Source organism: Dermacentor albipictus, unplaced genomic scaffold (genome assembly GCF_038994185.2).
Source record: "Dermacentor albipictus isolate Rhodes 1998 colony unplaced genomic scaffold, USDA_Dalb.pri_finalv2 scaffold_11, whole genome shotgun sequence".
Classification (NCBI taxonomy): domain Eukaryota; kingdom Metazoa; phylum Arthropoda; class Arachnida; order Ixodida; family Ixodidae; genus Dermacentor; species Dermacentor albipictus.
This window is the reverse complement of record NW_027225565.1, coordinates 9,186,060-9,208,219: the sequence shown is the minus strand read 5'-3', so window position 1 is coordinate 9,208,219 and position 22,160 is coordinate 9,186,060. Positions and strand designations below refer to the sequence as shown.

Genomic DNA, 22,160 nt, shown 5'->3' with positions numbered 1-22,160 from the left:
ACATTTTCTATGTTTGTCATCTAGATGTGTATATGCGTACACGTTCCCCATCACAACGCATAGACCGCAGGAATTTCAGGGCTTAAGCGCTCTACATATACTCAGTACCTGACATTCTTGTAATCGGAAAAGAAAGGGGAAAAAAAAGAACGACGACTCAGCGAGTTGTGTAACCGTGTTTACCGTGGCGGCTGCAAGTATTCACACACCGACACCAGTCCATGGCACATATATTAAAGCACACACACTGTAACACGCTATGTGCTGTACGCACAGCTAGAGTGGGCAAGAATATGTGTCCGCAGCTTACGCGCACGGCACATGAAGAAGTCCGTCTGGTGCTATACTCGAAACGAAGCTCGCGCAATCGTGCTGCTGAGATCCTGTTTCCGGAGCACGATGCCTATCAACCAAACACCCGGCACCGACGACTTTGTGCACCCAAGCTTGCATGAGGTTCTCTCTTGCCTCAAGGGCAGATGCAATTTTCGTTGTGTGGACATCACTACTGCGCATGCGGACACACCATTTTGCGGCGGCATATGCTATTAAGCGTACCTGACGGACTGCAAACCGCGGGAAATGCATCGCAAACACTGCTAGCCATGTAGCAGTGATGCCGCTAACGACGACTAATCCTGTCGTCACTGATAGCACAAATGCATCGCTCTGAAACAGCTGGGGTATTGGGCTGCAAAAGGGCTTCATGTTTCCAACATGAAGCCGAAGAGCGTCTCCAAAGCGAGCCAGCTCATGCGGGTTCAATTGTTTCTATAGCAGTCACCAGATGTACAGGCTTGTGGAAGGCGATGTACCTTATCAGTCTGCTCGACTTCGTAAGCACGTATTTGGGCGGAAGCTGTGCGTAAGGATGCAGACAGTTCGTTCCGGTCACAGATGCTTGCCGTTCTCTTGGTTACAGCGCAGGTCTCAGTGTCGTCCTTCCGCTCCACGATTCCGGGATGACTGTTTGGCCACTTGAAGCAACGTCGCATTTCTTAAAAGGATAAAAATGAGCGCGTGCGCGGAGGGCGGCTGCAGTAGACGGCGCAAAGATGTCTCGCCGCCGTCGGGAAGTGGTAGACACGGCGCGTGCGTCTCTGACACACGCGCTGCGCCTTCAGTTCACTTGGAGATCACGACGCGCAGGCCGAGTTTCATACCGCGGCAGGACAGCAGGTAAAGCTCAAAGGTGCACCGACGCGACTCCGATTTTTTCCTGGGGCACGTCGCCATTACTGACGGGCATGTCCAGGGCGCTGTTCGCCATCGCCGTGTTTCGGCGCCGCTGCTGCTGCTTCCTGATGCTGCTGCCGCCGCGGGTGCTGTTCGCACGCGACACCGTGCTAGCAGGCGGCGCCGCTCTGAGGCTGCACCCGAGCCACGTGACCCGAGCAGCTTCTCGATGAAGTCCTTGCACAGTTTCCGGAAGGGTGCCTCGAAGGCAAGGTAGAATATCACGGCCACTCCCATGCTGACGGCCAGGTTGCCCGAGAACAGGTAGAGCTGCAAAGGAGGACAGGTAGGTGCGGTGCTTTCGCAAACTCGTGGCTCCTAAGTATGTCCTAATACAGCGCCAATTGCGCATACAAAAAGCGGTATTTCAATTGGAGCAGTGTACGTCAATAATCACGAAAATACCAAGTGGTGCTCCGCTATTTTCCTCAAAGTGTGCTGTAGGCACAAAGGCAGACGGGAAAAGAGCGGTATTTGTGGGCGAGAACATGCTCCGAAATTCTTTTGTCCCAGCCCTCACCACCGCCTCTCCGGTGCTTCTCTAGGGCGGGTGCTTACTGATTCGTCCGTAGTTTGCTAGGTCGAGAGTAGGAAATGTGTCCACACGTTAGAACACGACCGATGCGATCAAGTACATTTGTAAGCTTCCCGCTCGAAGGCCGTTGCCATTCGCAGGAAGATTAGCGGCCGTGATAATAAACTAGATCGACTGGTCTTTATTCGCCGTCATAGGACAGGGCGTGTAAATTTGTTTCCTGGAATTGCCATCGACTGCGACGAAAGCCAATGGCAGAAGCTTCTTTTTCCCGATGCTCGTTAACGCTAACAACGCGTACACAGAGTCAGCCAAAGCTATACGTATGCACCTGCGCAGTAATGTTTATTTTATGCGCTAGAAAAAAGGAAGAAAAATTTTCGTCCGCAGAAAAGAGCACGAAGCCACAGAGACAATCTGAAAAACCTGTAGGGGTTGCTTTTGTAGATGTGTGCTATTTTTGCTTGGATAAATTTTTTTCTTTTCACGAACGCTTCTCCACAGTGCGTGTTTTCGCACTTGCAATTTACGTATGCTGTACAAACTTTCATTTTCCATTGATCTCTCCAATACTTCATCATAATACGTACTCCTGTGAGCAATAGTATAAGGAGCAGGGATTCCACGATAAAGTCAATTTGCTATTCCGCCTAAGAATGTAACCCGAAATTGAGAACTCCACTGCCAACTTGGCATTGCGACCTTTTTCGTGCATCCGTCAATTTCAGCCTGTGCGGCTGAATTACGAATAAATGCAGTTTTTTTTCGGTTTCCGTACACTTGTGCTCACGGTTGTGCGTGTGCTTTCATGTCAGTCATATATAATCTCTGGGTTGAAACTTCAATATAAAGTCTCCTGTGTACTTTCCCATCACCTGAATATCGCAGTGGACCAAAAAGACACCAGGTCTCAATGGGAAGAAGAAAAAAAAACGGTTGAACGCAAGTTCTTTTGTATACGCCATCACTGAACAAGTGAAGTAAATGTCTCGCCGCAGTGGTCTACAAGGCACCACATTAGTGTCGATAGCAATGCCGAATTAACGAGCAGGCTATGCAAAGGAGGCTGTTCGTCCCAGTCATCGACTCCACCACCCACTCGGCGTTCGCATTTCGACTCCACTATTGCCGAGTCTCTCACCATAGACATGTGGCTTCCGAATATCCTCTCGCGGATAGTCCACATCTGGAAGTCGAGCACCACCGGATGCGCCAGGTACACGCCGTACGTCAGCCGGCTGAGCGGAAGCCACGCCTTCCACGAGAGCACCTTGTTCACCAGCGCTGCGTAGCGTTTGCATGATTTCTCACTAAGTGGTCGAGGCCCAACACAGGAAAAAATAATAACGAAAGGAAAAAAATAATCATTCCTACCATCACCTCTTGAGATACTCCTAATCAGCAAAAACACCATAGTTGCATGACTTCGCGGAAACAATGAAAATACGGAGCAATGAACTGAGGCAATAATCCAGCAGACAGTTTAGCCGGATTCATGCGCCCCTATGTAACTATCTCTAGAAAGGGGAAAAAAAATTGCAATACGCCCCTCTGCAGCACGAAGCTACCAAGGGAAACCTATACAGGTTTCTCAGGAAGAAAGCTTTGCTGTTGAATTCGCCCTTGTCCGGGGTTTCTTTTCAACTGCGAAGCTGTCGTTCCGAGACACCCGTATGCATTTCCTTTGTAGATTTTTGCTACAGGCGGGTAGTGACAATTTTTTTCCTTTCATGAACTTTCCTCCACCTTGAAGATTTCCGCAGAACTGGTTTACCATACTCGCTATATCTTGTGCAAGGTTTGTTGCATAAACACATAATTTTGGTGTGTTTGAATCATAATGTGCGATACGTACGTACGTACGTACGCACGCACGTACATACATGCACACATAAATACATACGTACGTACGTACATACATACATGCATGCATGCATACATACATACATACATACATACATACATACATACATACATACATACATACATACATACACACATACATACATACATACATACATACATACATACATACATACATACATACATACATACATACATACATACATACATACATACATACATACATACATACATACATACATACATACATACATACATACATACATACATACATACATATGCGTCCTTTGCCGGTCAATCGTGATAATGCGGTGGGTGCGCTTTCCGTTTCACTGCATACGTTTCGCTTTATTTGTGAAATACATTTTACGGCGAAGCTGTTCATTGCTAGGATTCCGTGGATTTTTTCTTGTTCGTCAACAAATCTGCGTGTGCAAACACTCAGCTCCCGAATTTGACGCAACATCGATTCATTCGATGTAAAAGTTTATACATCTTATCACTTGGATATGAATTTTTTCTAGGTTAGTTATCAATAGGCACCGTTTTGAAGATCAGTAGACTTTCAAGTAGATAATTTTATTTGCTTACTTGCTTACGGGGGTATGAGCTATTCATTGTGGCCGATAAATTTACGTGGCGGACAAATTTCTCGTTGGGTAGGCATAGAAATGCTTACGCATTTAATCATAGAGATGATACGAGAGTGTGTGTGCGTACATTTCGTCACGATGGCCACCGATCAGGACAATGAATGCATGTCCAAGTGATGAGACTTACTAACTTTTGCATAAAATGAGGCGAATGATACGGACATGATCCTTTTATCACCATCGACTAAAGCACAGCAATCAAGAAAATGTGTGCTCGTTCGTGTGCCGCCGATCAAAGTAAGTGTGTGCGCATGTGCCTTTCTTCAGGCGAACGGCCTCACCGCTCAAGAGAAATAAAATTTGCCCATACCTTTGATCTAAATTCTGTGTCACCTCTATGTTCTGTGCTAAACAGCTTCGCTGGTAATCCACCTTCACAGCAGTGGAATGACGCGTAATGTTTTTTCTTTAGTGATGATAATTATGTTAAAATTTGTTGGTGAATATCCAGATGATTTCTGTTCATTTTCATAACGTGCCACACTGCGGCTGACGGGCTCGTCCTCATGCAGCTTTCTTCCTCCATACCGCGCAGTGGTGGCTCAGTGGCTACATGGCGTTCTGCTGCTGCGCAGAAGGTCACTGGTTCGATTCCCTACCACCGCAGCCGCAGTTCGATGGGGGCTCAATGCAAATAAACGCTCGTGTACATAAACTTAAGCGAACGATAAATAGCCACAGTTGGCCGAGACTAATCCGGATGCCCGTGTGTTTCCTTGGGACGCTAAATCCCACAATTTCACCTGAATATTTCTTCAACCACACCGAAACGAGAATGGGAAATAAAACCGAATAACTCAGAAGTTTGCCGCACTTATTCTTTGTTCTCACATTAGCCGTCAGTCAGTAGCGCTTCGTAGTGCCTGGAAAGGCAAAGCAGAAGAGTGGGTCTAAAAATTAATCTGCAGAAAACTAAAGTAATGCTTAACAGTCTCGGAAAACAACAGCAATTTACAATAGGCAGCGAGGCACTGGAAGTCGTAAGGGAATACATCTACTTAGGGCAGGTAGTGACTGCGGATCCGGATCATGAGACGGAAATAATCAGAAGAATAAGAATGGGCTGGGGTGCGTTTGGCAGGAATTCTCAGATCATGAACAGCAGGTTGCCATTATCCCTCTAGAGAAAAGTGTATAATAGCTGTGTCTTACCAGTGCTCACCTACGGGGCAGAAACCTGTAGGCTTACGAAAAGGGTTCTACTCAAATTGAGGACGACGCAACGAGCTATGGAAAGAAGAATGATAGGTGTAACGTTAAGGGATAAGAAAAGAGCAGATTGGGTGAGGGAACAAACGCGAGTTAATGACATCTTAGTTGAAATCAAGAAAAAGAAATGGGCATGGGCAGGACATGTAATGAGGAGGGAAGATAACCGATGGTCATTAAGGGTTACGGACTGGATTCCAAGGGAAGGGAGGCGTAGCAGAGGGCGGCAGAAAGTTAGGCGGGCGGATGAGATTAAGAAGTTTGCAGGGACGGCATGGCCACAATTAGTACATGACCGGGGTCGTTGGAGAAGTATGGGAGAGGCCTTTGCCCTGCAGTGGGCGTAACCAGGCTGATGATGATGATGATGATGATGATGATGATGATGATGATGATGATGATGATCCCACGTCGCCCGAAATGTTCCTTCACAATGGTATACTCTTGAGCAGCAGTCGTGTCTCCGGTAACCCCGCGCGAACGTTGGTCGATGCGCGAGCCTACCAGAGCTGCGCGGTGCTCACCGCATCGGTCGGTGAGGCAGGCGTACACGGTCCAGCCTAGGCCCAGTGCCCAGCCGGTGCGGTGCAAAGACGAGTAGAGCAGGGTCTCCAGGTCGGAGGCCTCCACGTTGCGGTTCCACTTCCACGTTGCGAACAGTGACAGCGCCATGCACAGTGACGACGAGAGCCACAGCGTCGCTTGCACCACCTGCGCGCGCCAGCCACGCGTGCAAAGAACGAGGAAGCTCAGCTTTGCACCGCTGAACGGTTTCCGCCAGCGTGAAGTTGAATTGTCGTAAACAGCTAATAAAGCAAACAATTCGAGAAATTTAGTAATTCAGATAGCTTGACGGTTATCGCACTGTTTCTGATGCCTGCCACTGAATGAATGAATCATGTCCAGCACGAAATGAAAAAAAAAATGTCCATAGAATCCTCTATTTTAACCTTTAGAGACAATTGCCGCCAAAGCAACAGTTTTTGTTGTCAGTTATTTTAGCCTCAACAAGCCGCTTCAAATGCCCTAATATAGGCTCTTTGATGCCACGTTAGTGCAGAAAAGACGTCATATTGTCTTCAGGAAATTACCATACTGCGTACAAAATAGTCAAATCCCATCGTGCTGGCTATGAGCGTGCGCGCGCGCGAGCATGAGCTCTGCATTGACTAGCCCGACAGCTCACTGTGACGTCAATACGTGGATGGTCAAATGAAACATCGGCGGTGCAGTTTGAGCATGTACAGAAAAGTAAGTATATCGTGGTACCTTTCTTCGTTCTTTTAACTATGCTTTGTTTATTTATAGCTGTCATAATGTCACGGCGATGATCATTACCAGGTACGGCGACACTGCCAGCAATAGCAATAGAGCAACTTGTGTTAACCTGCGACGGAGATGGGCACTCTCATCCGCTACTATATAGGTTCTTTGTATGACCATATGCAACACTATTTAACCTCTTATCAGCAGCAGTCTCATTTTTCTACTTGAGCTCAAAAAGTTGCTGTTCGCATTTCATCTGCCGCCACAGAATTGAAGTCCGGTTGCTTGTTATGCAATCAGCACCCTGTTCGCGCAATGTCACAGTTAACGTCAAAGTCACCGTACTGGTGACTTGCACGTAAAGTGCGGGCGAGTGAGCCGGCAAGCGCTGCAGGAGACAATTAGGGCTGACCTTGGTGATGCGCGTCGTCGGGTACTTGAAGATCAGGAAGGCCGTGCACAACCCGACCGTGAAGGGTCCCGCGTGAGTGTAGGGTCGCATCACCACGTCCTGGACCATCGCCATCACTCGGCTGGAGAAGAACGGAGACAAAACCCATCGTGGCGAAGGCTGTACACGTATACGCGTCGCAATGGAACTCGTGGGAGCCGGCCATCGGGCGTTGCCTTTGAAGCGCACCTTCACGCTGCCCCCCGATCGGCTGTTTGCACTGCTGTCACACAAAACACTATAGAGGCAAATAGCGTGACACTGGGTTGGTGCACCAGACTGATCAGACGATCGGCACTTTGACGCGGCGGGACACGCGGTACAAGAACACGCTGAATCACTCGCGTGATCGTGGTCCGCCTCCAACAGTAGAGTCCACTCCAGTATATACCACTTTATTCTGAGGCAGAGTATGAGAGACAAGGGAACGAAGCTACTTGAGGTTGACGCGGATCACAGACTTTCCAAAGAGGAATCTTACACCGATTCGGCGGCATCCGTGACCACTCCTGAATACTAGTAACGTCAGTGTTTTAACATGAAGCGGAGCCTTGGTAGGTCAGAAAAAAAGGGTAAAAACACAAGATGGGCTTGAAGTTGCCACATCAGCTCCCCCCAACGCACTAGCCCAGCGCGTGCGTCACGCCACTTCTTCAAACCATAGTTCGAAGGCATATCAGCAAGAATTATACCGCACAGCTCTTCAGAAGATCAATCTCGGCCTTGTGAAACACGGTAGGCGCATTGCTTAGGCAGACAGCGGAATACTTCTCAACAAAGAAAGCTTCCAAAGCCGACCGAGCCGTGTTACTTGCACATCTGCCTGCACAAGCGAGGCGCCTAGCGCGTTGCACAAGGCCGAGCTTGATTTTTTGAAGGGTTGTGCGATACAGTTCTTGCTGATATGCCTTCGAACTGTCGTTTCAAGAAGCGGCGTGACGGATGCGCCCGAAAGAGCCTTTAAATCGGCACTGTGTTGACGGGAAAGGAGTTGGTAATAGCGCTTGTCTTAGTCTCTTCCATGGGTCCTATGTCTAAGTTATTCTTGCTTATACTTTTCCAGTCCACATGATAGACCGACTAGCTCGAAAAATTAGTCCCTCAGCAGTCACCAAGCCTCCTTGGCAGATCTATGCGACATTACGCGCATGCAGAATTCTTGGCTAAACGCGAGCGAAGCTGTGCCACACTCACGTGAAAGCGATGACGTCACGACCGTGACGCATCGCGCCCTTTGACATCCACGTGTGCTGCTCATTTCGTCCTCCTCCGGGGTCACTGCCCAGCGAGCCCGTTCTGACTAACGCGCCTAAATATTTTCGATTGCGTAAAACAAATGTCAAGGCCTACATCGGCTTGTATAGGTGGAGTTTATATTGCACCTGTGCAAGGGCGTTTCAACTCTAAATCTTCGTTCGCCTGCTTCCAGTGGCAACTTAAAAGTTGCTTTCGTTCCCGAAGTGAAAGACCATTAGGTGTGGCATTGTCAAGGTTAAAGTAGCGCCAACAAACAGGACGTAGAAATAAACGGAAGAACACGGAGAGCCCAAACCAGCAACTAAAGATACAGAGGGGAAACCCTCGTTTTGACAAACAGTCTTGCATGCGTACATCAAGTATCCCCCCCCCCCCCCCCTCCCGCCTCTTCTTTTCTCTATCATCAATGAAAACTATTATCGCAGAAACATCCAATGCTTACCTTTAGCAACAGGTTTATAACGATGGGGGAACGATAGCAAAGACATACAAGCTGCAAATTAGTCAAGAGCAAAAGTAAAAAAAAAATTTAAGAAGAGAGAGAAGAAAAAACAGTACACAATAAGATCTGGCAGACATTTGATTGCACAGCACCAGTTACACTATGGAATAACTTCAAAAGTCCTCCCAAAAAACGGCTGCTTCTTTTTCAGTTAATATTACTGACACGCCTCTAACAACCTAATTTTAGTCTTTAGGTTTCTTTCAATATTTCTTTTATTTCGGTCTTTCTTCAGCGCAGTGTAATGAACCAACAACAAAAAAGAATACTGCGCATAATAGCAAACGTCTAGCACACTGAGAATTCTTTTTTTTTTGCGTTATAGTGTGCCGACAATACAAGGTCTGTACAGCCAAATAATTCTACGAATATGGTACTCTAGCATAAAATACCAACAAATTACATTTAGAAATACTGCCAGGTTAACGTTGAACACGTCATTATACAGTGCCCTAATTCCGGAGTTATGCAACATTCCTTGTTCAAGGATAAATTATGGTGAACAAATGATTGGAAATGCTTTACCCCGGCTTCTCAACTTTTACGATGCATCCAGCGTGAACACTGAACACTTCACAAAATCTCAGCTCGCAGTTCTTCTACGATTTTTAATTCGATGTCTAGCTATATACTATGCGGCTACTCATATCTTTCAATAAACAGTATCCTGTCGCTCTAAGTCATGTTTTGCTATTCGTACTATCTGTTACCATCAATATTTTGTTGTTTGCGAGAGTGTTTTGTTATTTTGTAATATTTGTTTCTGTAATGCGTGACTCGCTGCTGCTGTCATCGGGGTGCCGAGGGCACCTCTAAAGAATGTTCCGTTAATGTTAGGCTTCATGAAATCATTCGTGACTGTTTGTCAAAGCGAGAGTCGCCCGCAGCGGATCTTTAGTTCCTAGTTAGCGCTCGGTGTTCCGTCTACTTCTCTGCTTCAGTGTATTGCTTGTTGGCCTTATTTTATTCATGGCGATACCAGATCATGAAAAAAATTATTGAAGGACTCTGGCAATACTCTTATTCTTTTATGAGCCATTTTACCGGCACTTGCAGCGCTGTTAATTTCTTGTGTCTCCCCCAACTGCTCCGCGCGCTTGGAATTACCTTCTGTTGAACGCGACGTAGAGGGAGCGATTACAGACAGCGACAGCCACATTCCCATGGGGCAGAATAATAAAAATACAAATAAAAAACCCTCGTGTACTGGTCGTGCTCTAGGTGCACATCCTATGGTCTTCTGGACGGTTAAAATTATTCCAGAGTCCATTAAGCCCCTATTGAACCGTTCCGTACGTACACCAATTATTCCATGTTTTCCATACGATTCTGATGGAAATTACACCAAGTATATATGCAATCTATAATAGATTATTTAAGACTGATAGGGAAAGCACACGAAAAAATGCATGGAATTGTTGGAGTCGCATACGGAACGTTTCAGTAGAGACGGTGTCACTCATAGCCCAAATTTCAAATGCGGGACCGTTAAACCACACAATGGATGTAAATTTTCAGCGTATAGATGGCGTGACATGCTCCCCTCGTCCTTGCAAAGTAGAGTTTTGATTCGACATTTATTTTGGTACGGCCACTGTTTTAGTGTCTCAAAGCAATTTGCGATTGTGATAATGTCGTCTGACTCCCTCGATTGTCGCACGTTCCTGTAACTTCTCGTACTGTACTACTCGTATGTTCTGAAAAGTAGCCACTCTCTTCCTACAAGGTCTGACTCCGATCTTGAGTTTTAGTTTTCTTAGAGATTTTCTTAAGCGTGGGTGTTATTTGATTTCTGATACCTTACTGTGACTTCCAGAATAAACCTAGATATCTCTAGCTCCGCCAAAATATAATGGACAACACCTTCAGATCCTTGCGAGTTTGATCCAGATAGGACCTTTAGTTCTCTGCTCTCTCTCTCAACACACACACACACACACACACACACACACACACACACACACACACACACACACACACACACACACACACACACACACACACACACACACACACACACACACACACACACACACGCACGCACGCACGCACGCACGCACGCGCGCACACACACACACACACACACACACACACACACACATTATATATATATATATAATATATAATTTAAAGCAACCGTGCGTGAATGATGCGCTTCAATGCATATACTATAGCAGATAGAAATAGTCACCTCGATGCAATGATGCAATGGTTTGCAAAACATTGTACACTGCAAACGCTCCAATATGATGCATTTTATTCCAATGCCGAAAACTCTGTGTACTTTTGTCTAAACGTTTGCTAACCGCGTTCAATCTATATCGTCTGTCCAGCGGCTCTTACTTCCGATAGTAAATTTTACTTAGGGTTTGTACTGGCTCGTACCGTGTTTGTCCGAAACATCTTAGGTGTCACACATTTGTCTAATCAACGAAAGCACAAAAATATTAATAAAAAAAGAAACGTGCGAGAAATGCGAAAAGTGCGCTAAGATATGCACCGCAATCTAGTATGTAATAGCGGTCACAGACAGAGGAGTGCATGCAAGAAGTTGCGGCAATGTACCGCGCCGCTGCAAACACGTCGCACAGACGGAGGCGCTTCGTAAGACGCGTAGTACGTGCGCCCTAATCGCTGGCGGTAGTTGGTCAACGCGCACCTCAAGCGGAAATTGCTCGAGCAAGAGCCAGCAGCACCGTGTGCTAAGGAGACCTTAACCTGTTGTCGCAGCCGTCGTGGTGGTGTGGTGGCTTTGGTGCCGAGCTGCTAAGCCCGAGGGCGCGGAATCGAATCTACGCCGCGGCGACCGCGTTGCGGTGGGGGCGAAATTCCAAAACGCCCGTGCATTGGTTGCACCTTAAAGAACCCCAGGTGGTGAAAAATTAATCCGCAGTCGCCCACTACGGCGTGCATCATAATCACATAGTGCATTTGGGCCGTAACACACCAGAATTAAATTAATTAGCTTGTTAGCGCAAGTTATTTCAGTCAGTGTTAAGCGAAAGCCCTTTAATCACCCCCCCCCCCTCCCACCCTCGCTGTATTTTTTTTTTACTTCCCGCTGTCTTGTTTACAGGACTTACGGCGGCGATTGGACCGTCTGTGTGGCTTTTTTCCCACCTCTTTCTGCAAAAATTTGGGACCACAAATAGCTTGAGCCAAACTGTAACCAAGGTTATTTCCGGTGATGCCTTTAAGCCTACATATTTGCCCTTAAGACAACCATAGGTTCGGTTGCCGTGCTTCAGTCACGAAGGGGCTCCAGCGAGGAAGCTTATTTGGGGCGAACGTACACACTTGGCGGCTTAAACCAATTTCTTAGCTACTAAGGCCTGCAGTCGTCAATAAAAAGGACAAAAGCGAAATCTCACCTTCGCTCAGCATACAGGGGCAGCATCGTCGGTGGGTAGCCCGACAAGGTCGTTTGCACTCCTATGACGACGCCGAATATGATCACAGCTGCAAACGCAGCCATGCCCCCAAAGGCTGGTCTCCTGTTAGGAACAATGAACGAGATGGAAATGAACCGAGGAGTCCCGAGTTTTGTTAGCCACAATCATTTGAAGCTAGCAGGCAATGAAGCCGAGGAAAGCATTGGGGAAATTAGTTGTTTCTTTTTTTTTTGAACCGAAACGTATAGAAATGTTAAAACGTAAAAGGCAATAAAAGATGACGAAGAAACAACTTGCCGCAGGTGGGAGCCATACCCACATAACTTTTTATTACGCGTATCATGCTCTTACCAATTATGCTACCGCGGCCCCATTTTCCAGTCTGCTATCTTGGGAATTTGTTACGTCTGCTAGACTGCCCTGGTAAGGTTCGCGAGCGCCATCACTGACGGCCATGGCCGTGGAATTAGGACACCATTCCAATCTCGGGGTTCACGCAGTGCGTGGAGTTGCGAGTATACGCGACTGGCCACTCAACCCTCGTACGCTACCGTAAGTCATTGAAGCTGCCCGAGTCGAAACTCTCGCTAATCAGGAGGTAGTTGCTCAGTCAGGTAGTTACTTAATCAGTAAGAGTAAGTTATAATCAGAAAACTGAATGGGATAACGTAAACTTGACGATATCCTGCTGAGCGAATAAGAAATGCCGGAGGCTTCACCACGATTGTGCCGCCTAAACGCCTGAAGTTCCTTCCGCGCACTGCAGATCTAAGTGAGAACAACAAGCAGAGGGGAAATAAATCGGTAAAATCAACTATTGAAACGAAAACCACGATCTTCGAAAATGATAAACAATGAACGCTTAGGTTCATGAAGCTTTATCAAACAGTGTTTACGGCTTACCTCATCAAAAGAAAGACGATCAAGAAGAGAGCACAGTGGAGTTGCCAGTCTGCACTGACGTACCACAAACTTGGAAGGCACTGAAAACAAAGCCGGTGAAGGAATGAGTGACTTCAGGGTAGCGACAATGTTGAGCTACACTTCTTACTACACGTCGAGCTGAGACGCGAGTCCGCAGTTATAGAAGGCCAACGATGTTCCTGCGGTTTCACCTTGGATTCAATCGCAGTTTAATTTCAAGGTTCATTGATAAAAAAATTATTCTGGCCTTAATGATGAGCTCGCGCAAAAACGGTTCCAGTTATAATGCACATGCGTTACTGACATGCATGAATGTACTTTCTAATGATATGCACTTTTCTTGTAGTCTTCTGAAGAATTAAGCTTTTGCTCGGGGCCAACTGCGGCTTCCCTTAAAAATACATCTAAAACGCAGAAATGCTTTTACAAGACAGGCATTGTACCACTTTGAATCAAGCTTGTTGAGAGAGCAAGTTAAATTCTAGAAACTCTAGGAAGCAGAATATTGATTAAGGACATCGAATTTTTTTAACGAAGATTGCCGAAAGTCAGTGAGTTAAAAAAAAAAGATATAGAAGCACCAAGTGTACAAATCCCGCAACTATGCACCAAAAACAAACCTTACAGTTCTGTATGTTACATCTGTCTGAGCATCTCAAGCGAACAAATGTGATATGCGAATTTACAGCTTACGTGAAATTGTTACAAAGGTTACGAAAGTCTTGCACGAGTCCTATTCAGAAATTAATGGTATATTACAGAGCACTGTGTAATACATCAAGTCCTTCCAATGTGTTATTAGACGGAGTTTACAAAATTGTGATATAGCTTTTTTTAATTTGACTGTAAACCAATTTGCACCGTAAAGGGTGCTTTCTGTCTATAACCCTCACCCTTACACTCTCTGCGGGTGTAAGGGTACGATTGGTAGACATATTTGCACCTTTAAGGCCCCTCAAGGGGGTCCTCGAGGGTGCTTAAAGGTGCAAATCTGTTTACAGTGTTTGGAGTTACAGAGTTATCAACTTGATATTTAAGTATTTTTAAAATATTGCAATTTTCAACATTAAAAAAAAACAGCGGCCTATGTAAGAAGCCTGCTGCCTACAGTTACTAGAGTTTAATTTCTTTTGAATGCGACAAGCCTAATCAGAATAGATGCAGCGGTTGCCGGGGAAACGATTTGGCGGTTCCCATGCATTTACACAGGAGTGGGTACAAACACAGCAGCAAGGTACAAAGAATGCAAGATGCTAGGGCGACTTCAGCATGTATATACATGAAAGATACGAGCACTTACAACCGTTAAGCGTCAGAAACGCGGATGAAATTGCGCACACGCTGTCGGCATTCAGCTTACAGCCGCACCATAGAGAAAGAAATTCAACAAGAGGGGTCACTCTTTAAAAACTGGCAACAGAAAACACGTCACGCCTAGTTTCAACAACGTCCGTTAGTTGACGCGAGCATCAGAAAAAAAGAATGTGAAATAAACTTCCAGACAACGTTTTATTTTTTTTTTATTCCTTCCTACTAAAAGTGAAAAAGTTTTGCGTGTAAATGAACTTATACTTTGCAACTTTTGGTTGTGTTGCCTAGCAACAAGCTAGCGGCACGCCAGACGCGCGTGCATACGTCATGCGCCAGACAAGCCGCAGGAGTGAGCGAGGGCGGTCGTACGTGCGAAGCTCGCGTGCTCGGCGACCCGTCTGTTTTGGATATAGCCCATTTTTGGGGGGCTCCCGGCCTTCTCTATGCTTCTCTTGCGTGTCGTCTGCATTTCCACACGGCACCACTGCACTACTGGACTACGGCAAGGTGAGAAATTGTGTTTGACAGTGTGCGGCGCATTTTAATCACATTTAGGCTTAGTTCGAGTGGCGCAGTTAGCGAAAAACAGCACCGCCGTCCTAGCGCAGTTAATTTGAGTTAATGCCTCGTCCTGGGAGATGTTTGCGACGCTTTCTATGAGCCGCAACATTACTGTAACTTATTTCGGTAGTATTTGGGTACGCTTGCCGCGCCCGGCTTATTGACGCAGTAAGCGAAAACCGGCTCGGCCGTGTGAGGCATTTGCGCGTGTGCATGCGTGCACTACGTCGTAGCTGCCTCAGACAGACAAGTTTTCGCGCATTCTGTGGCCCCCAACATTATTGTAATAACGTCGTTATATTTGGGGTAGTTTAGAAGCACGGTTGCCGCGCCCGGCTTATTGACGCAGTTAGCGAAAAGCAGCTCGGCTGTGTGCCGCAGTTTCGCGTGTACTGAATCTTACTGGTAGAAGTTCGTGACGCATTCTCTGACCCGAAAAAAGTATTGTAAATTATTTGGTAACTTTTTGGAATACCTTGAGGCTTGCTCGCCGCGCCTGGGGTTGTGAAGCTGTTAGCGAAAAAAGCAAGCCGCGGCCACAGTGAGTTAGTTTTGCGTGTACTGAATTTTAGTGGGACAAGTTTGTAACGCATTTCATAGCCCTGCAACAACATATACATTATTGCGGTACTCACGCTTCTCGAAAACGCGACGAGCGATTGCCGAGAGTGATAACACGGGAGTGTTGCATGCGCCGGCAGGACGCGTAAAAGATAACACGGAGGAGATCAAGAACATGACATTTACGTATTCTGAGCGACTGAAAACAGGCTTTGCACCCACGAGTCTGACTTGAGTGCGATTAGAAGGCATTCTGAGAGCGTGTAACATGGTCTGGCCTAGCCTGTGTTGTAGCTACCTTTGTGTACTTGGCATACCATCGTGTCGGCCGAGGCCAAGTTGTTTTGGAAACGCGCAGTCACCCGTGTATTTGTGCACTTAAAGTGCCGGAAATAATGCCCTGGAAAGGAGGGGTGCTTGAAAATCGGATGTTCAGATTTTATGGCATTGTTTCGGAGGAGTCTTTGCTGCGAAATGTACGTAAAAGTGAATTTATCTGTAATGCCGCTCATTCACCACTTACGCACGTTTCGCCTCTACGCGCAATACTCCTGTTAGGTCAATATACGGAAATTATACATGCTTGTAATTTACTTTCTTTCAGCTGATGGCATCCGGTGGAGCATCGTACGGCAATGACTGCTGCTTACCTGGTGCCACAACTTTGGATGAATGCAGAAGCAGCCCGGAACGAGCATTTATATAGAGCAAAATAAACATTCCATCATTTCAGAAGACGTCTTTCGTTTTCTTTATGAAATTGCACCTGACAGATTCGGCGCAGTCTTGTAAAGGTCAATCGCAATCATTTCTACTTGAAACGATTCCACGCGAAGGCCACGCGAGGTTCAGCAGAAGCGAAAAAAAAAAAAATGAATGCCGCGCCGAGCAGCGGAGCCGGCGCGGCGTGTACCAACTGGTTTTCAAAACGCGCGCGCCCAAAACCGAAACCGGAAGGAGTCAACAACATCCGCTTGGTGTGCTACAGTCAATTCGGCCGCTGGGCTCTATGGGAGTGTCCGCTCTTGTTGAAATTTCTTTCTCTATGGCCGCACCATGAGTGTTTTGTGCCTCGGAGACAAAGTTGCTTTGAAGACATTCTGCATGTAACCGCCTAGCGACTCTGATATTAAACATTATCTAACTACAAGAACAGCCGCCGTGGTTGCTCAGTGGTTATGGTGTTGTGCTGCTGAGCACGAGGTCGCGGGATCGAATCCCGGCCACGGCGGCCGCATCTAGATGGGGGCTAAATGCGAAAACACCCGTGTATTTAACGCGCAATTTGGGTGCACGTTAAAGAACTCCAGGTGGTCGGTATTTCCGGAGTCCTCCGCTACGGCGTGCGTCATGATCAGGCAGCTGTTTTGGCACGTAAAACCGCGTAATTAAAAAAATAAAACTACATTGGATGGATGGATGCGAAACTTTAATCAAGGTCCTGAGGTAAATAAAACTACAAGAACGATTCATTTCAAGGCAGGACGCGCTAGTCTTAGCGCGACAATCTTTTTTTCAAAGCATGGCTGTCAGTCTAAAGACGTCCGCGTTCTCTGCATTGGGTGCACTTGAAAGAACCCCAGGTGGTCGAAATTAATCTGGAGTCCCCCATCACGGTGTGCCGCATAATCAGATCGTAGTTTTGGCACGTAAAACCCTAGAATTAAAAAAAAATCACCGTCAATGACAATACTCCCTAATGTGAAATTTGAGCGCAGCTCTATACGTGTTTTCATTCCGCGATATTATTGAGGCATCGCACCGATCACCGCACCGACTGGCAGGGACGGGATGCGCGGTGCTATACTATTTAGACCGGTCTCACAGTTGCCGCGTCCCGGCAACTGCAGCTTCTGGAACCGTAATCTTTACCGGGAAACGCTTGCGAACGGCAAGCGTTTAGCAGAGCAATGAGTAGAGCGGCAAGTTGGGCTTGTTGGTGGAAGTTCACCTTGTAAAAGGGCGGTACTACCTAATAAAATTCTGTTGGGAGTCTGCGCGCATCCTGTCCACTTCTACTTCTGTCCGTGTGTTTATAGCGCAGTACTCCCCTTTTACAAGCTATGCGGGAAGGCGAGCTTTCTGGTTATTTTTCTCTTTCGCCCGCACGGCCGGTGGCGCCGTTGTGGCAGATGAGCGGACTTGAGCGCCATCTGGTGGTGCTTCAAGGTGGCTTGCTGCGCTTTCATGCTCATGCTTCCACTGCGCCCTCCTCCTTCGCTTTCCTCCTCGCGCTCTCTTTGCTCTTGCCGTCTTTCATCCACCGCTGCGCTCCGCCTTCGCTTTTTCATCGTTCGCTGTGTTCGTTCGCGTGCTTACGCCGAGGGAGGACGAAGCACGCAGATGATCGACGAAGGAACGGACAACTAAGAGCTGCGCTCTAAAAGAAAGAAGATAAACTAATCGTGGGGGGCATGAATATTGCAGCCAATGCTTGCGGCGTTGCCCTAACAGCCACGCTTTTAAAAAACGTTTGAGGCACTTGTGTCACCTTACATGCATCGAATGCGAAAGCATTCTGACTCTCCGCGCAATGCTTTTCACTTGTTCATGTACTCGAATTGCGCAGACATTGAGAGTGGGCAACCAGCACCAATTTGGTGGTTGGGCCAAGTCAAACCGACCTGGCCAAGCGGGCCAGGTCGGTTTTGAATGTGGGTCAATTGAATTTTCGAACTGGGCAAATTCAAGTTTAGATGTGGGCCACCCAAATTTTGGGGGTAGGTCAAGTGAATTTTGGGAGTGGGCCAGGTCGGTTGTGCACGTGGGTCAACTCAATCTATTGGGTGTGGTTCACGGCGTCCGTCCTGTTCAACATGGGATTTTTCGGTGCGAGCCGCAGCAGGTCCAGAGCCGCGAACTTGACGTCATCACTTCGTCACGTTGGTTTTGGTACCATCGGATGTTAACGCCAGATCGACGCCGGATTTTCCGTTTCATGTGGTACATAATGCTTTCGCAGTAATATAGCAGGTTGAACCGCGAGGAGACAGGGAGTAGTGTTCAACCATACTACAAGTAGAATATGAGCCTTCAGAATATAGCTGCATCTTGCGGATTTTGCTTAACTCATTAGGTCAGGGAAAGTGATTCCGTGTTCGATCATCGGAGCAGGACGAATTTATCTTCAACTTTCGAAGCTTGACTCAAGAATCCGTATGAGTGTCTCTTGTAGCTGTGCGTTAATTACAGCTGCCATGCCAAGTTTCCCTTTTTTGAATTTCCCTCTACCTTGATCTGCGCAGAAATTGTTTGGCTAAACGTTTTTAGCTGTTCTATCTCACTGCCAAAAGTGCCAGCGAATGTACCCCTATCGCAATAAAACAAAGCAGTATAGACGATACAGCCATTACCGACAACGGCCTTTACATTTTTGTGATAGGCAGTACAAGGAATAACGCTGCAACACCTGTTTGTTTTTAGAGCGCAGCTCTTAGGCACCCGTTCCAGCGGCGAGCGTTTGCGTCGGCGGCGTAATCGAGCGGACGAGCACAGCGAAAGATGAAAGAGCGAACGTGGAGCAGGAGATGAAAGACACAAGCCGCGAACAGCGGAGACCAATCAGAGCGGCCCCATCAGTAACGCGCGCGCGGGAAACTGGTGTCATGCGGACCCGCCCGACCGCTCGATGCGTACTCGTATCTGGTCTCAGCCGGAGCGCTCGTTTCGTACTATCGTCTGCTCGCCTCAGCTCGCGCTTGTTTGGTTTGGTCGAGTTCGCTCTTGTTTCGACTGTCATGGTTTCTGATTGTTTTGTAATCCGATTGTATGCGCGACGCGAATTGTATAGTACTTTCTGGAAGCCACACGGCACCAACGACTACACTGGAACGTTCAACGAGTCATGTATAAAAACCGACGCGCTCGACCTACAGATCAGATTTTCGGTGATTGCCGACTTTCCACATGCCTCTCAAATTCTTTGCCTCACTATATCGCGAAATGTGAACACGTATAGAGCTGCACTCAAATGTCGCATTAGGGAGTATCGTAATCGTCGGTGAATGTTTTTTTTCTTTATTTTCATATTCACAGTTCCGGAGTGCTGCTTCTGTAGGCACCACGCACTGGAGAGATGGCGGTGCGGCTGTTTCAGCTTCCTACAAGTGCTGGTGACGAGAGCCATTTTGTACAGATTGGATTACGACAGAAATGAGACGACATCCTGAACAGCAAAAGACGCGTGTTCATTATTTACTTCAACTTGATAACCGATGACCGGCAGCGTTCGAACCCATAAGGCATGCGCGGTTGTAGTACTACACAGGGGGATAATTTTCAAGTTGTATCTTAATTTTAAAAATCACCTGTGCCAGATAGCATAATTGTTGTCCGTGAGCTGTATTATTCAAAGAGGTGGACATTACTAGCGCGATAAATCGAAACACATATTCAACTAATTAACACATGATCACTAATTAACTTCTTAATTACTTTACAGCCTATAGTGCAATTTACGAATTGTAGCCGGTGAGCTTGCCAAACATATCCACTTGACTTTCCAAGATGACACCAGTATCGACATATTTCCCGAAGTGTGGAACAGAATACATGGGCGTTCCAGTTGCTTTCGTGGTTCAATGAATAAAAAGCATTTTGTTATAAAGGTAAGTGGAACAACAGTGCATTTTTATTGTAAGTTTGATGGCGTATATCTCCAAACGGACGTCATCATGGAAATTCATTCCAAGTGGGTACACCTTGCTAACCCATCGTCTACAATTCCAAAATTGCAATATGTGCCATGAAGTAATTCATTCAAAAGATGATTAGTGGAATTTTATTATTAGTTAAATATGTGTTTCGATTTCTCGTGTAAGCACTGTCCGCCTCTCTGAATAACCTAGCTCAAGAAGTAGAATTTTCTTAACTGCAAAAGGTAATTTTCACAAATACGATATAATTAAAAAAATTATCATATATATATATATATATATATATATATATATATATATATATATATATATATATATATATATATATGGGTCATTCCATCTCAAGTGTACTCGGTGTTTTATCGACCATCTGCGATTCTGCTGAAAAAAATCATACTGTATTACCTCAAAGTGCGAAGTAATTATTCAAGCAATTTTTCTTGAAAAAAAATTTCTAATGCCCTGAGGACGCTTTGAAGATTGCGCACACAAGTGAAACTGTGCCAGGTAGAAAAATTTCTACAAAGTTATTGCTTTGACCTGTTACTGCGAATATTTTTTGAAATAGTCGCCAGACGGTGCTCTTTCGTGACTATTGTCGTTTATTACTCCTTTCACGCCCGGAAAAACACATGTAGCACGTATTCAGCAACAGAAAGCAGTATCGGGAGTTTTTCATGTTGCTTTACAATTTTCTAATTGACACTTTTCGTCTAATTATAATATTCGAGAGGTTGACCAATTAATTAAGTCTAATTATGCAATTCGGCGAGATCCATAAAAACTTTTCTGAGTGTCTCCAAGCGACGGCAAACCAGATTACCTAGGTTCTGTGCCGCTACGTGGCATTTGCATATTTTTATGTCTTGGTGCAAGATAGTTGGGACACCCTGTATATAGGCTTCTTTCTCCGTACCTCTCGACATCCCTGCGGTGCTGAATAAATTTGATAGGATTTTAATGTGATTGACAGGTATTTGGATGAAATTGGAAACGTTGGAAAATACTGCGTCACCGGCTTCTGAGGTGAAAGAAACGCACGTGAGCAATAAATCAGTTCTTCCCACGGGCAGTCAATTCCAGAAAGAAGAAGGAGCAAGAGCAGTATGTTCCGCAGTCTCGGCCATTCACACAGATCACCAAAAGCGCGGCCAAAAAAAGTTAAGGCAAATCAAAAAACGAAGAAGAAAAAGAGAAGGAAAGGAAAGCGCCTGTTAGACATGGAATTCCTGAAAAATGAACTTCAAAGTCATAAAATTTTAAAAAGAAAGCTAAGAGAAAGAATAGCACAAGTACACACTACGCGCTAATACAATTACAAAATATTGCTTTCATGTAAGAAACTGTCAAGAATTTCAGAGCAGATCTTTGTGATGACGCGTTAGTCTACGGTGCAAGCAAATTTTTCTTAGAATGAACGGCGATTCATTACTGACCTGATAACGTATCCCATTGACTCGAGCTGATGTGTTCTAGTTCGAACCAAATCTGAGGTGTTTTAAGTGGGAAATAAAACTGGGGCGTTTTAGTTCGAGCCTTTGTGTGAACGGGAAACACCCCGCCCACTCACGGTGCGCGCGGACTCCCTCGGGACAGAGGCTCTGCTGAATGGGCGTTCAGCGAAAATTGCAAAAATCAAAGGAAGGTCGGTACGATTCTACGCTTTACTCAATGCATCATGCCTTGTTCGTAGCACGCGGGTAACTGTCGATGTCGATGAACGCGTCCGGTATGCTCGCCGGATGTGAACCGCCTTATTGGGCTAAACGATAGTCTGTCTGTTT

The 22,160-nt window shown here is 46.2% G+C and overlaps 1 protein-coding gene and 1 long non-coding RNA gene across 2 annotated transcripts in view; one reads left to right on the top strand and one right to left on the bottom strand.

The window, feature by feature from the left end:
* Positions 1–213: 213 nt before the first annotated feature.
* LOC139051379 (nose resistant to fluoxetine protein 6-like) overlaps positions 214–22,160 on the bottom strand; it is a 116,889-nt gene continuing 94,942 nt past the window's right edge. Inside the window, exons 9-14 of the mRNA XM_070528397.1 lie at positions 13,268–13,347; positions 12,344–12,466; positions 7,175–7,295; positions 6,021–6,207; positions 2,913–3,055; positions 214–1,506 (exon numbers count right to left, since the gene is read on the bottom strand). Of these exons, the coding sequence (XP_070384498.1) occupies positions 1,126–1,506; positions 2,913–3,055; positions 6,021–6,207; positions 7,175–7,295; positions 12,344–12,466; positions 13,268–13,347 (1,035 nt within the window). The 3' untranslated portion in view covers positions 214–1,125. The remainder of the gene's footprint in view (positions 1,507–2,912; positions 3,056–6,020; positions 6,208–7,174; positions 7,296–12,343; positions 12,467–13,267; positions 13,348–22,160) is intronic.
* LOC139051380 (uncharacterized) lies at positions 1,063–20,406 on the top strand. Its single transcript, XR_011509348.1, has 3 exons — positions 1,063–1,179; positions 1,256–1,522; positions 19,757–20,406. It is a non-coding gene; the product is annotated as an uncharacterized lncRNA (long non-coding RNA).